The sequence below is a fragment of the Taudactylus pleione genome, unplaced genomic scaffold (genome assembly GCF_031769625.1).
Source record: "Taudactylus pleione unplaced genomic scaffold, aTauple2 ptg000116l, whole genome shotgun sequence".
Taxonomy (NCBI): Eukaryota; Metazoa; Chordata; class Amphibia; order Anura; family Myobatrachidae; genus Taudactylus; species Taudactylus pleione.
In genome coordinates, this window is record NW_028284518.1 from 5,811,336 (window position 1) to 5,832,214 (window position 20,879).

Here is a 20,879-nt window from a genome sequence, read left to right on the forward strand (position 1 = left end):
ACAGGCGAACCTCCGGGGTGAGCACTATTGTCTGGGACTTTAGAGACTGAGGCAGCCCGTTCCACTTGGACAGGATCAGGTGCTGCAGAGGTCTGGAGTGAAACTGGGTATATTCCACCATGTCGAACACAGACACCATGGAGCCCAGTAACCTCATCGTCGAGTGTAGAGACACCCGGCGGCTGTGCAGACAACTGCGCACCCTCGACTGTAAAGCAGAGATCTTTTCCTCCGTCACAAAGATCCTTTGCTGTCCCGAGTCTAATAAGGCTCCGAGGTGCAGAATTCGCTGAGACGGGATTAGAGTGGACTTCTGTCAGTTGATTAACCAGCCGTGCCGTTGCAGCAGTGCAATGGTCAGGTCCAAGTGGCGTAGAAGGAGCTCTGGAGATCCTGCCACTAATAACAGGTCGTCCAAGTACGGCAACATGCGGACTCCCTGCAGCCGCAGAGAAGCCGCCATGACCGCATCACCTTGGTGAACACACGCGGTGCTGTCGCCAGGCCAAAAGGTAACGCCCGAAACTGAAAGTGGTCGCTGCGGATTGCAAACCTGAGGAACTGTTGATGGTGCAAAAGAATAGGGACATGCAGGTAAGCGTCCTGTATGTCCAATGACACCATGTAGTCCCCAGGTTCCAGCGCCAGAATGATGGACCGCAGGGTCTCCATCCGAAACTTCGGCACCCGCAAAGACTTGTTGAGAGCTTTGAGGTTGAGAATCGGACGATAGGACCCATTGGGTTTCTGCACCAAAAAAATATTTGAATAGAAACCCTGGCCCCTCTGGGAGAGTGGAACAGGCACTATAACTCCAGCCTGGAGCATAGTGTGCAAAACCTTCCACAGCTCCGTGGACTTGTTCCGGTCTGATGGTAGACCCGTGGCGAAGAATCGAGCCGGGGGTCTGTGCCGGAAGGAGAGGGCGTACCCTTGGGAGACCACCTCGAGAACCCAAGTGTCTGTCGTGGTGACCGACCAACACCGGGCGAACTGCAGCAGGCGGCCTCCCACTTTGGGATCCCCCAACGGGAGGCCCGGACCGTCAGGCCGCAGGCTTGTCATCAGGCTTAGGGGCCGGACGTCTGGTACTCCATGCCTGCTTCCGGGGCTTGGCCGATTTTTTGGCACCAGCCTGTCGGGGAAAAGACTGTGGTTTGGGCCTGCCCTGGGCCCTATAAGACCGAAAGGACGATGGTCCTGAACCAGAAGGAGCCGCGGCCGACGGGAGATATGCCGATTTGGCTGCCATCAGCGTGGCCACAATCTTGTCCAGATCCGGACCGAAGAGAACTTCTCCGTTAAAGGGCAACGCCTCCAAACCCTTTTTGGAGTCAGTGTCCGCCTTCCAGGATCGCAACCACCAGGTGCGACGAGCAGCCACCGCTGCTGAAGAAATTTGAGACACCAGTGTACTAATGTCTAAGGCAGCCTCGTTGATATATGTGGCCGAATCACGGAGATTACCAATCAACTCCGTTTGTTCGGCCGGACAGTCGGAATCAAAGGACGCCTCCAATGAATCCACCCAGCGCTCCATCGCTTTGGCAACCCAGCAAATGGCCATAGCCGGCCGCGCTGCCCCCCCCCCCCCGCAAGGGAATAAGCGTACTTCAGGCAGATCTCCACCTTGCGGTCCGTAGCATCCTTAAGGGAGGACATGGATGGCATCGGCAATGTGGCACTACGGACAAGACGTGTCACATGAGAATCCACCTGTGGAGGGGATTCCCACTTAGCAAAATAATTATCCGCAAACGGATAAGCCACTGCCAGGCGCCTCTGCGGCTGGTATCGCTTGCCAGGCTGTTTCCACGCCTCCTCTAAATGGTCCATTAACTGACCCGAAAGAGGAAAGACAGTGGCGTCACCCTTCACATCCTTAAAAAAGGCATACTTGGATTTAGCAGCTGGGGGAACTTCGTCCTCAATCACCAAGGCTGTGCGGACTGCCCGAATAAGTCCAGGAATATATACCTTGGACTTAGCGTCAGCGTCCTTAGTATGGAGAGGTTCCTGATCGTAAGGATCCAGAATCTCCCCATCATCAGACGTCCCTTCGTCATCCTCATAAGGAGCCGACAGAGACGCCACCGGCCGTTTATGCGGCCGCATCACAGTCTCCCCCTGCAACACATCCTACAAGTGCTGTACAGAACTCGTCAGGGAGTTAACCCACGCCGGCTCCTGAGAAACCGGGAGAGGGGAAATAGGGGGGACTACGGGGTACCACCAATTGTCTTGGGAAACCCTGCATGGGTGACGACACCACTGAGTGCTGGGACAAACCCATCTGTGTAAACGCGGGCTGCGGAGCTAACTGGCCCACTAAGGTTGTAAGCGCCTGAGCGAAACAAGCCCAGGGCGGCTCCTGTACCGGTGCTGTAACCGTAATAGGCCGCGCCATCGACAAACACTGCCGGCAGAGGCCCTCCGCGCTACCCTCCCCCTCCGCTAAAGGTACTTTACACGTAGTACACTGTGGCCGGAGAGGAAAATCACTTTCAGACATGATGGTACAAAAGTATGTGACCCCTCTCACCAATTGTTTTTTAAAGAGGTGAGAGACCACCCTGCAGCACCGCACCGTAAGGGCTTAGCAGAAAGAACAGGGACAGTAATAAAGCTGACAGTCAGAATAGAAGATACAGGCAGCAGCGCTAGCACAGTCACCTACAATGCAAAGAAAATCAATTCCTGCACTAACCAGCGCTGATCACTCAACTACGCAGACACAGGGTCTGGTAGGACACAGCGCTGCATACACAGACCTGACCACAAGCGGAGGAGAGATATAGATATGCGGGGAGACCCAGACCAAGAGGCTTCCTTCCAGGCATCCAGCAGCGTTCACCATGATGGCCACCGAGGAGCAGAGAGGAGGCTGGCCTGGGGGAGGAGGGCTGCCACAGGGCCAGTCGGCAGTGTGCAGAGAGGGCTGTTTGCAGCGAGGGAGGCGCCGGCTGTGAGAGAGGGAAGGCGCGCTCCCCTGGCATGCATTTAACCCCTGGGACGCCGCAGCGCTACCGCTCTGCTGCGGTCCGCTGTCCCAGGGTGACGTCACACCTATACCCCAAGGTATCCTGTGGATACCCTATGGACCCTGAAGTAGAAAATAAAATGGAGCAAACTAAAGCCCAGATAGCTCTCATTTTGTAACAAATAAGAAATAGGGGGCCCTCATTTAATGTTAGATTTTCAAGTTTAAAAAATGGTCATATTTTTTTGTACTATTATATTATTCCTACACATTGTAAGAGTTTAAATTGAAATTTCTAAAATTAATTAAACAAAAAATAAAAATGCACTTTTGAAGAGATGATGTTTTTCCCCATTGAAAACCTCTGCATAGAATACAACTTTTTGCAATGATGGATTAATGTCGAAGCACAAAGTAATTCTTTGTGGGGTTTATTTAAAAAATTTAAAATAAACCTTTTTTTTTGTGGCACTAGTGCCAATGGTTGCCTTCCCCTGTCACAGTGCAGAATTTTAATTAAGTTTTATTTGCATACATATGGCCCCATTTAACAACAATCCTAAACACCAGCTGCATATTTTGTTTAGTATTGCAGTGATACAAATGAAAATACCACTAATATTCATCATTGCTTACCTTGCCAGCGCAGTCCGTCGGTGGGGTCCTCCGATCAACTGCTGGCAGCCTATAGCTGTTTAACCCGGCAGTGCCTGGAAGGCTTCACTGAAGCCGGAAAGCTGATGCCGGGTCCCCATTGCCATCAATGCGGACCAGGCATCGCTCTCGCCATCTTAGATTACCGCTGTTTGTTAAATACAGAAAGGACGACATAACCCCCTTAGCGAGTGCTAAAGGGGTTATGCATTGGTGTTAAATGGGGCCCATAGTTCTTTTTTTTTCCTGTGCAGTGTTTATATTTTTCACATCTGTCCTTTTAAATGGTTATATACAGTATAGCACTTGTAGAAACTGCATCATTTTTCTGTGTTCAGACATTTTACCTTGATATCTGGGACAGACTTTGGTGAATCAGCAAAGTCAAATTCAGATCTACAAAAAGGAAAAAAAATTTGTAAAATAACAACTGTACAGTATATTTCTAAATTTCTTAGCTCACTCCCTCCATGCAACCACCAAATGCTATTCTAGCTTAGATGCATCAACCAGAAACTTGGCTAAAATAAAATTTGTTTTATCACCTCAATCTAACACACTTACAGGCTGTCCCCTTGTTTACATTTAAGCATTATTGCATAGTAGAATGATTATTCCTAAAGTAGAGGAAACACACTGGGGGAGGTGCATCAAACCTTGGGTAGAGATAAAGTACCAACCAATCAGCTCCTAACTGTGAAAAGCAGCCTGCATAATGACAGTTAAGAGATGATTGGTTGGTACTTTCTCTGTCTCCAAAGTTTTATACATCTCCCCTACAAAAGACAACTGCTATTTAGATACACTCCAATCTACTGGTGCAAGTTATTGTGGGAGGTCATAAAGACCACATGGTCGAACAATACCATTTATATCATTTATCAAACAAATATAAAACTGATATTTTTTCATCACTTTTATATTTGTCTATTTATGTAATTTTAACTCTCTCTCATTATATTAACACTTACTGATTTATCTTTACACATCACTATCACCTTTTTTCCCTTTTCGGGTGATATCCTGGGGATGGTCCTTGGATAGACTCTTTTGGGGTTCCATGCGCCTCGGACGTGAACCCCATTATGTTAGGGATGCCAGTATAGAGGAGCCTTGACGCTGGCCTGGCGCTTATTCATATATTTGCAAATGTATGTAACTAATACCTCTGAATTTCTATTATGCAGGATTCAAGTATTTTTGTTGATATTGCTGCAGTATCAGTGGCGTAACTATAAATTTTGCTCCCCCCTGCCAAATTTGTTTCTGGCGCCCCCCCTACCACAACGACATTTTGGTAAAATAATTACAGGGCCATTTATACGCAATTTGGCTCCCAGTGCAACAGCTAAAAATGTGCTCCCACCTCCCCTAGACAGCTTACAGTATTTTTTCCTCCTTGTAGTAATGCCCCTTAAACATTATGTCACACACCGTAATGCCCCTTACACATTATGCCACACACTGTAATGCCTATTACCATGGGGGCGCCGGTGCTACTTTGAATTCACAGAGCATCCCTGCTAGTCACAGAGCACCGATCCTAGTCACAGGGCATTCCTTCTAGTCACAGGGTATCCCTTCTAATTCACAGCACATCCCTGCTAGTCACAGGGCATCCCTCCCAGTCGTATAAAGCATCCTATACTGCCAGCATCCCTCACACTGCATTTATATGTACAGTACACCATATATCACAGAGCACCAATCATCATCACCATAACGAGCATCCTGCACAGATCATCCCTCCCGTACACAGACAGAGCACAAAAGCAGAGCATTGATTCAGTACACAGAGACAGAGCATTGCAGCCTGTACACAGCAGCATCTGGTACACATCCAGCATCCTGAGTGGCCTGGGTGTGGGGGGCGTCAGGTTGTGGCCAGTGCAGATCCATCGGCTCCTCCCACCAGTATCTGTCAGCCAAGAGGAAGAAGAGAGAGAGAGAGAGCCAGTATGAGTACCTGTCAGACAGCAGGAAGCGGCTGTATTCCTCCGTCTCCTCGGCACAGTACAGCGCGCCCCGGAGCCCCTGGGTGCAGGGCCGGTGCAAGGTTTCTTGGCACCCTAGGAATTTCTTCAACATTGCACCCTCCCCCCCTCTCGGATAGCCGCGCAAGCCCTTATACAGTGCCCCCAGTAGTGGTCCCCCTATGCAGTGACCCTTATATAATGCCTCCAGTAGTAGTCCCCCCTTATATAGTAAATCCAGTACTAACCCCCCAGCAGTGCCCCCAGTAGTAGTCCACCCCATCAGTGCCTCCAGTAGTAGTCCTCCCCCAGCAATGCCTCCAGTAGTAGTCTCCCACCTATGCAGTGCCCCCAGCAGTAATCCCTACCTATGCAGTGGTCCCAGTAGTGGTCCCACCAGTGCAGTGCCCCCTGTAGTGGTCCCACCATTGCCTCCAGTAGTTCCAACAGTGCCCCCAGAAGTAGTCCCCCCCCAGCAATGCCCCCAGTAGTATTCCTCCCAGCAATGCCCCCAGTAGTAGTCGCCCTATGCAATGCCCCAGATAGTGGTCCCCCTATGCAGTGCCCCTTATATAGTGACCCCAGTACTAACCCCCCAGCAGCGCCTCCAGTAGTAGTCCTCCCCCAGCAATGCCCCCAGTAGTAGTCCCCCAAATATGCAGTGCCCCCAGCAGCAATCCCCACCTATGCAGTGCCCCCAGCAGTAATCCGCACCTATGCAGTAATCCCCACCTATGCAGTGCCCCCAGCAGTGATCCCCACCTAGGCAGTGCCCTCAGTAGTGGTCCTACCAGTGCAGTGCCCCCAGTAGTAGTCCCCCCAGCAGTGCCTCCAGTAGTAGTCGCCCCCAGCAATGCCCCTAATGGTAGTCCCCCCACCAGCAGTGCCAGTAGTAGTTGCCCCCAGTAATGCCCCGAGTGGTAGTGTCCCCCCCAGCAGCGCCCCCAGTAGTAGTTGCCCCCAGCAATGCCCCCAGTAGTACCCTCCCCAAGCAATGCCTCCAGTAGTAGTCCCCTCAGCAGTCCCCGCCCCCAGTAGTAGTCTCCCCCCAGCAGTGTCCTCAGTAGTAGTCCCCGTAGTAGTAAAAAATGTGTTCAGCGCTCCGGGCACTAAAAAAAAAAAAACTGCCTGACCAATTCAGGGGGGGCTGTTATAGGGAGTAGGAGCCTGAGAATAAGCTGTTCTTTGTCTGAACCAGAAGAATCTAAGGAAAGCTCTGCCTCTGACAACAGAAGTCTGTTGTCTGTGAAAAATTTTTGACACTCTTAAATACAGCCAAAAAGAGATGGATACAGCTATAGAAAATGTCAAGCTACATGTTCAAAGAAAAGTATTGGAAGGGCGGAAGAAGCATAAAAGGCCTTCTATGAAATGTGTTAATATGGAGAATATTTTTGCGAAAGTTTAAAGTTTTTTCGCACAACTGCTGGGCGATTCACACAAACCTATACATTTCCATAAGGTCAGAAACATAGGAGACCCAGGAACCTGGATGATGAGACTACCAGATGACAGACAAGTCTGGATGATATTCATGGATGTGTTTGTGAAAAGTGAAGAGGGACATCACCATAAAAATGCCTAATCCCAATTCGCTCAACCCAGGGGTTGTGAGCTGGGGAGGGGGATGTGTGGCAATACCTAGCTAGGTGGCGTGGGTGAGCCATGGATTCAGTGGGAGCTAGTTCGTTTATTACTTTGTTTCTAAAATGCTGACTGTAAAGCACCATCTATTTTAATTTTAACCTGCAAAGCTGCAAATGGACCCTTATTATGCACCTATACACTATTCCACTGACCCATCTGCCGAGCTAAATTACCCCAGATATATCACAATATATATAAAAATTAAATATGGAAAAAAACACAGAAGGAATGAAATGTACTTTTGTGCAGCAGGGTTGTTTGGAGACTCTCCTTTTGGTTCTCTAGCGCTTGCTATTAAGAGCTTGTTTGGCGACTGTCCTTTTGTATCACTATCACTTGCTGTTAAGACCTGTAAAACAGAATTAAAATTAAATATTCATCAGTTGGTAATGATATACATTTAACTTCGAATTTAACACATAAATGCCATTACCTAGAAGACATCAAAGTGACAAGTGCTGCATGCTAATCATGATGAAATAGGCTTGAATGTAAACCTCAGGCAAATGCTGAACTTCCAACATGTGATACTACAGTATCTTCATTCAAGAACAACCACTGTATTAATCTTAACTGGCGAATGGAAATACTGTACATAATGTGATAATTCCTTTAAAAATATATACATTGGGTTTTCAAACTTAAGGAATCATCCACAGGTAAGGCAAGGATGAGAAAGAGATTTTTGGGATGGACTCAAAGGCAGTAAACCATTAATGAAAAGAAGGTTCTGCAGAACAGCAGCAACCGGTACAAACGAAAAAGTAGGAAACCCCTTTTATTTTACACCACGTGAGTTGGATCTTTAACTGTAAAATTTGGCTCCAGGTGTCATGATCCAAGCACCGGTGGCAGGACACTAGCAGGAAAGCAGAGGAGAGTACTAGGAGGAGTCACTGCTTTCCCTTCGTTCTACTCCAAATGCAACAGTAACTGGAGAGGTGTAGGAGGCCCTTGAGGGAGGTATTTGGGCCTGTAGTGAAGTTATTGTTGGCCATATAAGGGTCTGATCACATATGTGGAGGTCTTGTAGACATGAAATGGGCATGCACGGTGATCTGACGGGTGATCAGATGGCATATTGTATGGTCTGAGGGGCATGTTCAAAGGAAGGAAGGGCATTTGAGTGGCATGTGAAATGTCCTGGGAGGCATGGTCCTTCACAGCACCTCTATATATTTTTCAGCGCTTGGTTTCTGCATGTTGGCCATCCCTGTTCTACTCTTTGTGCTAATTCATATCTGAAAGAGGTTTTAGAACCCTAGGCACGGATGCAAGGACAGTATCAAAAGAACCCTTAGCTTTAAGGATCATGGCTTCAACAGTCAGGTGTTAAAGACAGCTGAGATAAAGGGGTCACGAGGGAAAAGATCAGGCTTTGGAGGACCATGCTGGGCTCTCAACTGAGCTTAGTACGTCCACGTATCAAGACACTACACAATTTATCGTGCAATCATGATCTTGTGACAACTCTGCACAACCACTGTGTAGTGTGTATACACAATTCATCATTTGATTCATTGCGTGGTCACATCTTCCCATCTGATGTGCTGCACATTAAATGGGAAGATGCGACTAAGGAAGCCTGAAGGTGTTGAATCAGTACAACACGTCTCCCAGGGTCCATGTCCTTAAGGACTGCCCCCATGTAGCTAGAATGGATTAATCTACTTGTACTGGATCTGGTGCAGGGTAGAAACAGCTACTAACCTGTCCCACTTAATGACTGAAGGCATGGGGATCCATGACAATACTCATGTCAGAAGTGACTTGCCCTCAAGGAGAGTATCCCTTGGTGGGATGCAGCTGAAGAAAATAATAAAGAGTTGCAAGAAAAAAATAATGGCTGGCCCTTAATGAAACCTAGGCTCCAAGGCAGTCACTTGTGTCCAATGGATGCTCAAGAAAACCATCTAGTTAGCATTAACAAAATCTTGTATTTTGTAATTTCTTTTAACAGAGCATGTACATTAAATCTACATCTATAATAAACCAGTCCAGACACCTCATAACTAGCTCCCAGGGGGGCGTGGCAGCAGGTGGAACCATTGACCCAGAGAGAGAGAGCATAGGGCCGATGGCTGCGAGTGGGTGAGGGAGAGGAGGGACATAGCCACCACCTGTAGCTTCCCTGATCCCCGTCTGCAGGAAAGACTGTTTTCCTGCAGCCGCAGGCCTCCTTTGTGTACACGGCCTGGCTGGCCGAGTAAACTGAGTCTGGGAACAGCTTCAAGAAGATTAAATCAGATGTGACTGTCAGGGAAAGCCCAGCCTGGCAAGTGGTTAAAATACTTTTTATCTGTTTCAGACTGTCTATAGCCAGAGAGTAACAATAATGAGCACAACTAAACAGGTAAACCTACATAAAAGTAATACTTCTAAAACACTACCTGGTGCTTACACAGTCTTTGATTGGAAGCATTTTTTCCCTTAATTATGTTTTGGTTGGAGATAGCAGAAGTTAATTGCTCTATTTCCACATAATCTACTTTCTTGCTCAACATTTATCAGAATATCACTCCCTGTATAACGGCAAATTCCTTATGCTTCTGACCCTCCATAGAAACCAATTTGGTGGGTCTTAAATGGTACCAGCATTCTCTGCGCTGTGACACACTTACACACATGTTCTGTATCACAATGCACCAATCCTGAAAGTGAAGTGTGAAAATTAGCAGCAGTGAATACATGAGGACGCAGTTCCAAGGGAACTTATCACTTCAATACGGAGGCCGTTCCTGCCACCTTCCCCCAGTTCCTATTCTGTTGGCACATGCTTCAGCAATCCTCATCTCCTCACAGCAGCGAAGAATCATTAACTAATGAAAAAAAACCCTGTCAAGTCTGGCTCTAGGACGAACAGTCAGAAAACATTTAAGGAGGGAGGTATGGTCCCATATACTGTACACTACATATTTGTGTCTTTCCTATCCTGACTCTGGAGGGGGGCTGATTAACACCATTGTGTATGCAGCCATGGAGGAGGCCAACATTTATATATACATGTTTGTAGGTAAATCTACTGTATTATTAACTTAAATGATTGCATACATGACAAAAAATGTGCAACTCCATGTAACAAGTGCAAACCTTGGCAGATAGCTCAGGAGGTCTGTCCTGCTCAGCTGATGAGACAACCCTATAAAAAGAAACAAAGTCATTTGCCAGCCATCATAACCATGCCATTATCAACCACAAGAAAATCAGTTACACAACAAGAATTGGGTATTTAAAGCCATACAAGTTGTGTACAGTCACTTTGCTACACTAGCTCTGAATTCAACTTCAAAATGATTTGAAGTGAAGCTATAACCATAATAATACTCAGCCATAATTTACATATACTAAGCCATAATTTACATTTATGCTCCAAATGGAATGATCTATAAATATTCATATATGCACACACTTCCTATATATTTTCATACTAACACACATACATCACATTTTCCTAGAATATTGGGATTATGTCAGTTTGGCATTTAGATTACCAGTATTCATTTGTTAATCAACACAATATAAGAAACAGTATACAGATAAAAAAAACGGGTATTGGAGAAAATATACTAAGACAAATTTTGAATGCCCAGCAATAAAACTGCAAATTAGGGCCACAGTAACTATGTTCCAAGGAGGTCCCTTGCCTACCTCAATCCATCCTACTACCGAATAAAGTGTATATGGGGTCACCATGCCAACATTTAGAACTAGCTGGGATACCCGGCGTTGCCTGGGTTGAAGATTGTACCCTGAAGTACACCTGCAGCCTTCATTTTTTTACTTTGCCCTCGCCTATAACCTATAACTATGACTAAATATAACCTATAATTATGCAAATTAGTAGTAAATGACAGTGCAGGCAGGCGTATTCTCACACCGTTTGGAATGGGGTATATCAGGAGTGGACTGACTTACAGAACAGAAATCAGTATAGCTCCCAAAATCACTTGAGTTTCAGAAATCACTGCAGAACAGAGGGGGTGATTGAGCTGTGGACGGATTGCTATCACAGCTGCTAACATGTTAGTATTATGGTAATGCAGCAGGTGGCGTTGAGCCTTCTGCATGCATTACTGATCCGAGCTGCATCCAAGGAAGCAGTATCGGATCATCTTAGATCCCTTCAACCTGCTGAGTGTCCATGGGGTCACGCAAGCCGGCAACCGTAGAAGAGTTTAAGAGGCCAAGAAACCTCCGTCAGCCAAAGGAGATCTTGGCCTCTCAACTCCCCCGAACTGCGGCGACACGCATCCATTTTGGGAAACTCAGGCCGTCGCCGCCTGCTCCCCGGCCACAAATGGCAGCAGACTGTAAATCACTGGCAGTCTGCTCTGGACTGCATGCAGGATCAAAGACCCATACTACACATGCGCAGTGCTGGTCAGGTGCATGTGCAGAATCCAGATAATCAGGATTCTGCACGATCCCTGTCACTGCATCCGCAGCTGAATCACCCCCTGAAATCACTTTGCAGACCAACAATGTCTAGCAGAGCTGCCATCAAGGAGGGAATGCCGGGACTGGAGTCCTGTTCCCGGAGAGAAGGGGGCCACCCGCAGTGGCACTGTGTTGCTGTGATCAATCTCGGTTGTTAATCTCCATATGTGAAGCTTTGCCAGGATCAAAGATTGTGGATTGATTATGCTGTCTGTCACAGCCTGAATGTATCGAGTGCTGAGCTGCTCATGAGCCTACCAGAGTGTGACAGTGTGTGTTTGAAGCCAGCCCCTCAGCCCCAAAACCTGTGTAATTTAACAGTGTCTCCATTTATAGGGATTGTGCGACAGTGTGTGGCCCTGACTAAATTGAAACCTAGGCAAAAACCTAATCCTGGTCAGACTACACCACCATGCCAAATTTGGTGGAGATAGGTCCAAAAATCTGGCTGTGCATAAAGAACAAACAGGCAGACACACAAACACTTTCTCGCTTATTATATAGAGATCGACATGGCTGAATATTCATTAAGTCGACATATTCTGAATGTCGACATTCATCATGTCGATACTGACAGTGTCAACAATGTGAATGCAGACAGTGAGAAGATCAACACATGGATTTAGGGTAATTCTGCAATAGGGGTTGGTATTAGGCTTAGGCTGCAATTAGGGTTAGTTTGATAATACCATTGCCAACATTCTGGTAATGTCGACAATATATCAGTGTGGACATTGTAAATGTCGGTATTAAATCAAGTGGCAATTATAACAAGAGATATGGTAAGAACTTACCTTTGTTATCTCTGTTTCTACGAAGTCCATAGGGTCCACAGGGTTGACCTTGGAGGTAGAAGCTGGATCTGGATCCTCGGGCACCACGCAGTTAAAGCTTTAGCTGCTCCCAGGATGCACTTGGGTCCATCCTCCTCTATACCCCGCCCCCGAGCCACAGGCACCTCAGTTGGTAAGCAGCCCAGGCCGGAGGAGGAAACTAAACAGAGAGAAGGAAGACTGGAACACACAAGAAACCATACTCACAGAAATGGGAGACGGAAAACCGGTGACCAGCCACACAGCCCATTTGAAGCCAGGTGCGTCAGGGCGGGTGCCCTGTGGACCCTATGGACTTCGTAGAAACACAGATAACAAAGGTAAGTTCTTACCATATCTCTTGTTTTCTACTTCAGGGTCCATAGGGGGTCCACAGGGTTGACCTTGGGGATGTCCCAAAGCAGTTCAACTAAGGGAGGGGACGCTCCTGAGCAGAAAGGAGAATCCTGGGCCCAAAGGATGAATCCTGAGAGGCAAAGGTGTCAAACGCATAAAATCTCAGAAACGTCTGAATGGAAGACCAAGTGGTTGCCTTGCACAGCTGAACAGCGGAGGCACCACGTCTAGCAGCCCAAGAAGGACCCACAGACCGAGTGGAATGAGCCTTAACCGAGGCTGGAACAGGTAAACCTTCCTGTACATAAGCCTCCCTAATAACAGAACAAAGCCAACGGGCTAAGGTTTGTTTGGTTTTCATAAGAGGGGTTGGCCTGTCAACAAAGAGGACAAACAACGAATCGGACTTTCTAACTGAAGCAGTCCGATCAACATAAACTCTGAAAGCACGGACAACGTCCAACGAAGCCTCACCAGCTGTAAGATCAGGAGACTGAAAAGCTGGCACCACAAGTTCCTGATTGATGTGGAACTTAGAAACAACTTTAGGCAAAAACTCAGGACGAGTGCGAAGTACTGCTCTGTCCTGGTGAAAAATTAAGAAGGGGGGACTACAGGAAAGTGCCCCCAACTCGGATACCCTCCTGGCCGAAGCAATTGCCAGGATAAACACAGTCTTAAGTGTTAACCACTTGTTGTCCACCGACTCAAGAGGTTCAAAGGGAGGTCCTTGCAGGACCCGAAGAACCACGGCCAAGTCCCATGGAGCCACAGGAGGCACAAAGGGAGGCTGGATTCTAAGAACACCCTGGAAAAAGGTGTGGACATCAGGCAGTGTAGCGATCCGTCGTTGAAACCACACAGACAGAGCCGATACATGAACCTTCAGGGAAGCAAGACGTAATCCCAGGTCAAGACCTGACTGCAGAAATGCCAAAATCCTAGAAACCCTGAACACCTGAGGATCAAAGTTTCTGGACTCACACCACTGAAAGTAAGTGTGCCACACTCTGTGGTAAATTCGTGCAGAGGCAGGTTTACGCGCCCTCAGCATGGTACCGATGACAGAGGTAGAAAAACCCCGGGACCTTAGGACGGCTGTCTCAAGAGCCACGCCGTCAAAGACAGCCGACCCAGATCCGGGTAAAGGCAGGGCCCCTGAGACAGCAGGTCCCGACGCTGAGGCAGAAGGAACGCAGCGTCAACGGACAAGCTCCTGAGATCGGAGTACCAAGGACGTCTGGGCCACGCTGGAGCCACCAGCAGAAACGTGTCCCTGTCCTGTTTGATTTTTCTGAGTACCCGAGGTAGCAGGGAGATCGGAGGGAACAGGTACGCTAGGTGAAATGTCCATTTCACCGACAGCGCGTCCACCAGGCTTGTGCCTGCGTCCCTTGTCCTTGAGCCGTACACGGGTAACTTGTAATTGTGACGAGAGGCCATCAGGTCCAACTCTGGCAGTCCCCATCTGTTCACGAGAAGTTGAAACACCTCTGGGTGAAGCGACCATTCCCCTGGATGCACGTCGTGACGGCTGAGGAAGTCTGCCTCCCAATTGAGGACTCCCGGGATGAAGACTGCCGAGATCGCTGGAAGGTGGCGCTCCGCCCAATCCAGGATCTGAGAGACTTCTGACATTGCACATTGCAGCTCTGCTGCGAGTTCCTCCCTGGTGATTGATGTACGCCACCGTAGTGGCGTTGTCGGGACTGCACCACCACTGCCCTTCCGTGAAGAGCGGTGCCTGACGACAGCAGAGCCCTGTACACGGCCCGCAGTTCTAGCACGTTTATGGGAAGAACTGCTTCCTCCGTGGACCAACGGCCCTGAAGGGACAACGAGCCGGTCACTGCCCCCCAACCACGGAGACTGGCATCTGTCGTGAGCAGAACCCAGTCCGGGATCCAAAAGGGGCGACCCTCGATGAGATGAGCTGTCTGAAGCCACCAATCCAGAGAGTGACGCACTTCCGAAGACAAGACCAGTGTCTGGGATCGGATCTGATGAGGCAACCCGTTCCACTCCGATAGAATCTGCCCCTGCAGGGCCCTGGAACGGAACTGGGCAAATTCCACCATGTAGAATGCCGACACCATTGACCCCAGGACTCTCATGGCCGAGTGTACCGACACCCTGGCCCTGCTCAGGCAACTGTGTATACGCAGTTGTAGGGAAGACACCTTTTCTGGAGTCAGGAAAATCCTTTGCTGACGAGAATCCAGAAGGGCTCCCAAATGAACCATCCGTTGTGATGGGATCAGAGATTATTTCTTCCAATTTATCAACCACCCGTGTGCCTGAAGACAAGCGATGGTCAGGTGGAGATGTCGAAGTACCACCTCCGGGGAGCTCGCCAACAGAAGAAGATCATCCAGATACGGCAGGAGCCGTATGCCCTGATCCCGAAAGTGAGCGGCCATAATTGCCATCACCTTGGTGAACACCCTCGGAGCCGTGGAAAGGCCAAAAGGCAACGCCCGAAACTGGTAGTGATGTTGCAGAATAGCAAACCTCAGATACCTTTGGTGTGCCGGTGCTATGGGCACATGAAGATAGGCGTTCTGGATATCCAGGGAGACCATGTAGTCCCCGGGTTCCATCGCCAGAATGATGGAACGTAACGTTTCCATCCTGAACCTGGGAACCCTGAGGTATTTGTTCAGAGACTTCAGATTCAGGATAGGGCGATGAGAACCATTGGGCTTCTGTACCAGAAACAGAGTATAATAGTACCCCGTCCCGCGTTGAGACTGCGGAACGGGTACAATGACCCCTGCTTGTAGCAAGGAGTGTACCTCTACCTGCATCTGGGAAGCCCTGGTCTTGGCGGGGCGGTCGGACCCGAAAAGACAGGGCGTACCCCTGAGAGACTACTTCTCGAACCCAGGTGTCCTTGGTGGTATTGTGCCAACACTGGGCGAATTGGAGAAGCCAGCCTCCCACTCTGAGGTCCCCCAGAGGGAGGCCCGTCCCATCAGGCCGTCGGTTTATCTTCCTGCTTGGAAGAAGGGCGCCGAGCACTCCAGACTTGCTTCTTGGGTTTAGAGGCGGACTTAGTCGCCGCCTGTCTCGGAAAGGACTGACCTTTTGCCTTATCCTGAACCCGAAAGGAACGAAAAGCCAAGCTCCGGACCTTGCAGGCGTTGCCGCTGAAGGGAGGAAAGCTGACTTGGATTTAGCCAGGGTATCCACTATTTTGTCCAAGTCCGGACCAAATAGTAATTCCCCATTGAAAGGTAAGGCCTCCAGGCCCTTCTTTGAATGGGAGTCCGCTCGCCAGGACCTCAGCCATAAGGATCGGCGGGCAGACACTGCTGCCGCCGATACTCGAGAGGTCAGCAGACTAGCATCCAAAGAGGCTTCCCCAATGTAGGAAGCAGCGTCCCTCATCTGTCCCAACAACGCCCTCTGGACATCTGGAGCGTCCTCCGGAAAGGTATCCTCCAATGCGTTGGCCCATCCCTCAATGGCCTTGGCCACCCAGGAGATGGCCATGGATGGTCCTGCCACCGCCCCTGAGAGGGAGTAAATGGACTAAGCAAGTCTCAACTTTCCTGTCCGTGGGATCCTTCAGCGAGGACATAGACGGTAATGGCAAAGTAGCACCCCGAGTTAAACGGGTGACATGGGAATCCACCGCCGGTGGAGTTTCCCATTTCTTACAATGTGCCTCAGGGAAGGGGTAATTAGAAGCCAACCACTTCTGAGGTAGAAATCTCTTACTGGGCGCCTGCCAAGCCACCGCCATATGATCCGTTAACTGATCAGATAGGGGAAACACCGCCGAAACCACCTTAGTCTTTTTAAAACTAGGATATTTCGACTTAGGAGCTGGTGCCTCATCCTCTATTAGGAGAATAGCTCGCACCGCCCTAACCAGTGCTCGCACATTAATGGACGACTTGGTATCCATCTCCTGTACCGATGTGTCCGAGTCAGTGTCATCAGGAACCGCCCCATCATCTGAGGACCCCTCTGAGTCCGATACATGCGCCATTAATGTGTGCTTTGATGCCCTAAAAGGCATGTCAGTCTGCAACATTGACTGAAAAACCGAAGACGCGGCCGCTAAATTTTGTACGGAATGGGAGAGCACATCCACCCAGGGTGGAGGAGCTGCCATAGGGGCCTGGAAAGGCACCACAGACTGCTGCGTCACAGGGGAAGCCTGTAGATACATAGGCAACCCCGCATAAGGATCAACAGACTGAGACCCAGGGGGGGGGGGGGGGGGGGGGTTCGCAATAATTGCGGGACACCCGGGGAATGGGTGACGGCCGGGTGAGGCAATGTCCTAGCAGGAACCGCAGTCGGGACAGACAGACGGTCCACAATAGACACCAGCACCTGAGAAAACATTGCCCATGGTGGGTCCTGCGTTATGGAAAGATTTGAGGGGCCAGGAACCACCTGGCATCGTTTACACAGGCCATCCTGTGACAAATCCTCCCTATCCACTCCTGCAGAACAGCGTCCGCAGGAGACCAACAGCGGAGCCACGGAGTGCTCAATTTCCTTGTCCGACATATATTAAATAAACAAATATATCTGGCAACAGGGTCGAATCAAGCACCAGTGTGTTTTACAACAGTCCACACTATGGTACTGTGTAGCACACAACTGTATGTGACGGACCTCACCAATATGTGATTTTTATAAGTGAGGTCTACAGAAACGCCCCTCCCCCACACACCTGTAGGGCTTGTAGGAGAAGTATAGGGACAGGTATAAGCTGACAGTAAGTAGAAATAAGCACAGACAGGCAGCACTAGCAAAAGTCACATACCATGCAGAGAAGTTATACTCACTGCACCTTTCCACTACAATCAACCTACCCAGATTCAGTGTCTGGGAGGGCTATAGTGCTGTGTACGCTGTCCAAAATCGGAGGAGAGGTACACAGGGGGACCGGTCCGCGTGCTCCCTGAGAGATCTGCGTTGCCACAAGAAAATGGCCCCCAGAGACCTCAGAGGAGGAGTGGCCGTGTAACTGTAGCTCAGCGACGCCAGACTACGAGCTGAAAGGCGCGCTGAGCTGAGGGGAGGAGCCGCTAAACAGGGAAGGCTTCCTCCCTGGCTAGCCATTAACCCCCGGGTTGCCAGCATCCCGCTTGCCGCGTTTATACCCTGGTGGTCTAGTGGTCTCACGGGGTATACCTCCGATGGAGGCGGAGCCCGCCGCCACTGCTAGCAGCCCCCGTTCTGTCCCCTCAAACCGGGGGCCAAGGACTGCATTTATAGTAAGACCCGCGAGCCGTCGCTAATCGGCGACTCGCGGCTTACCTGCTCCCCGGCGTATCCGGCAGCAGTCCAGGGAGGTCCCCAGAGTCCGGCTAGTACGGACTCTGGCCTCCCACTGCGATCCCCAGTGCGATACTGGCGTCGCAGCACCAGCGGGGAGTAAGAGTGGCAGCGTGGGCGTCTGTACAGACAGCCCTTCGCTGCCACTCTGAAGAGCCCGTGTAAAAATAAAAAGCTAAAGGCTCTAGTGAAAAAATTAAAAAGCTTTGGGGGGCTGCTCCTGCAGCCCCCTGCGCATGGTGACCCGACTCCGGCCGGGCACCAACTCAAACTGAGGTGCCTGTGGCTCGGGGGCGGGGTATAGAGGAAGATGGACCCAAGTGCATGCTGGGAGCAGCTAAAGCTTTAACTGCGTGGTGCCCGAGGATCCAGATCCAGCTATACCCCCTATGGACCCTGAAGTAGAAACAGTCAAATATTGAATGTCATCATCAATACCACACCTGTATAGTAAACTAAGAAAAGCATTTGAAATAGTAGTCGATAGTTAATGTATACTTCACTGAAAGAAAGCCACAAGAGACATTTTCAGACAAAAACTGTGTTAATATGCAAATTCTAATTTTACTGAGCTTAATTTACAAAGCACATTCTGCTCTGTAACTTGGTGGTCAATGGAATTGCTATAAAACAATATGAAATAAATTGCGTCTCAGGAGAACCTGAAGCAAAATCCAATCACAACCTTTGCCTTGATATCCACCTTATCCTAACACCACTGAAGCATCCAGCAGTGATCAAACAAGACCAAAGCAATGGAAATATAATAAAAAATATATGTTTTACTTGTGGTTAACAAAGCAGGATACAGAACAACTGTATAGGAAGACAATGTACCATCTGATTTAACTGATAAAAGCTGTTAAATATTAAGCTAATAAAATGTATTTTATACAAGTGCCATGTATCATGCTTGTTGTGTATTATGGCGTAAGACCACTAGATGGAGCCCTGTCACTTAAAAATCCCATACTTTAATAAGCTGACACAAGTTTCTGTTTTGCATATTTCAAAGACATCTCACCTAGTGGTATCATTAGGATCATACGCAGATGTATTCTCTTCAGTAGTGGGAACAGGTGCTTCAAAGGAATCTAATGAAAACACAAGAATTATTAACAGCCAGTGTGACAACAAGAAGCCAACAACAATCAAATGAATATGTTTATAGGAACCTTGCAAAACATCTTGTGAATCGTTTACAGCAGTAATTTCCTTTGGGGATGCAAAGTTCAATTTCTGAAAGCAGATAAAAAGAAAATTAAATACATATATAATTAAAGCTATAGAAATAAACTAAAATCAGGATTATAGTACAAAAAAATGTAACAAAATCAATTAGCCCAGGGGTTCTCAACCACAGTACGTAAGCTCGCGTACCAAATGTGCAGCCTACATGGCCACAATCCTAGACCAGTCACTGTGGTGCTAATCGGCAATGGCGCATTATTGATGTCGCAGGTGCGATGACTGTCAAGCTGGAGAACTTCAGAAAAAGCGTGTCGCCAGGCCCTGGGTGGAGACTGGAGGAGAGGATTCTGAACTGCAGAGTGCAGACACAGACAAGGAGGGCAATGAACACCAAGATGGTAAGTTGACATGGAGACTGGAATAGATGAATAAGTGAGGGGAGGAGGTGAGCGCACACACAGATGAGAGAGGGAGGGGAGTACATACAGACGAGGGAGAAGCACATAAATGCATATACAGGACATACAGGGCACATGAATGGACAATCAGACAAGGGAGAGAGGATATACATAATCTGACATTCAGATGAGGTGGCAGGAAGGCACAATACTGGACACAGATGAGGGGGTGGGGGGGAAAGCAATACAGAACAGGATGTTACATTAAGAGAGACATTCACATGTTCATAAATTCATACCTTCTGCAAAGTGGTACTTGACCTAATCACAAAGTGTTTGATACTCGCCAGAAAAAAAAAAAAAAAAAAAGGTTGAGAACCCCAGCATTAGCCCACCAAATTATAGCCTGTATTAGGATTTATAAAGTGAGAGCATGCGCAACATATTGAAGAAGTACAAATAGGATTTGTTTGTACTCACCATAAACTCAATTCCTCCAAATACATCTGGGAGACACTGCAGACTGCAGGTTTATGGACACTAAATAGTCAATTTATTGTATCTAAAAGTCCTCCCCACTAAGCCCTCCCACCTTCTCCTTCTGGTCAGTTATTTACCTAACCAAGCTGAAAGGAAAACACCATGTGCAACAGGACACAACCAACACAATGAAAAAACAGGGAGGGAAAGCAGTGTCACCCAGATGGATTCAGAGGATTTGATTTCATCCTATCTGGGGAACACTGCAAAAAGTGGGACTTCCCAAGACAAGCCTCAAGAGGGAGAAGGTCATGCACTGGGTGAGCAATGCACAAAAGCTTACACCCAAACTTGCATTTGAGGCCACAAACATGTGGAACCTACAAAAGGACTTGAGTATGTGCACTAAGGACCAAAAATCCATCCTGCACAGCTGTACAACCAAGGCACACTGTCACGTTGTCCAAGTAGCACTCACAGCCCGAGCAGAAAGCATCTGGACAGGGTCATCACTGACTTACCCAGGAGACAAATGCCTACGTAATAGCATAAGTTATCCAGCAAGCCATGAGGGCGTGCATCATAAAGGTTGTCCAACTTCCTTACCAACCTGGTACGATCCACGTAAACAGGCAACACTCTGACATCA

At 48.5% G+C, this 20,879-nt stretch overlaps 1 protein-coding gene across 4 annotated transcripts in view; it reads right to left on the reverse strand.

Annotated features, from left to right (window-relative positions):
* Positions 1–20,879, reverse strand: part of SYCP2L (synaptonemal complex protein 2 like) — a 314,762-nt gene that overhangs the window by 97,689 nt on the left and 196,194 nt on the right. For all 4 annotated transcript variants that reach the window (XM_088471654.1, XM_088471653.1, XM_088471652.1 and 1 more), the window contains exons 18-22: positions 19,337–19,400; positions 19,186–19,255; positions 10,345–10,393; positions 7,494–7,603; positions 3,982–4,030 (exon numbers count right to left, since the gene is read on the reverse strand). In XM_088471654.1, coding sequence (XP_088327780.1) covers positions 3,982–4,030; positions 7,494–7,603; positions 10,345–10,393; positions 19,186–19,255; positions 19,337–19,400 — 342 coding nt within the window. The remainder of the gene's footprint in view (positions 1–3,981; positions 4,031–7,493; positions 7,604–10,344; positions 10,394–19,185; positions 19,256–19,336; positions 19,401–20,879) is intronic.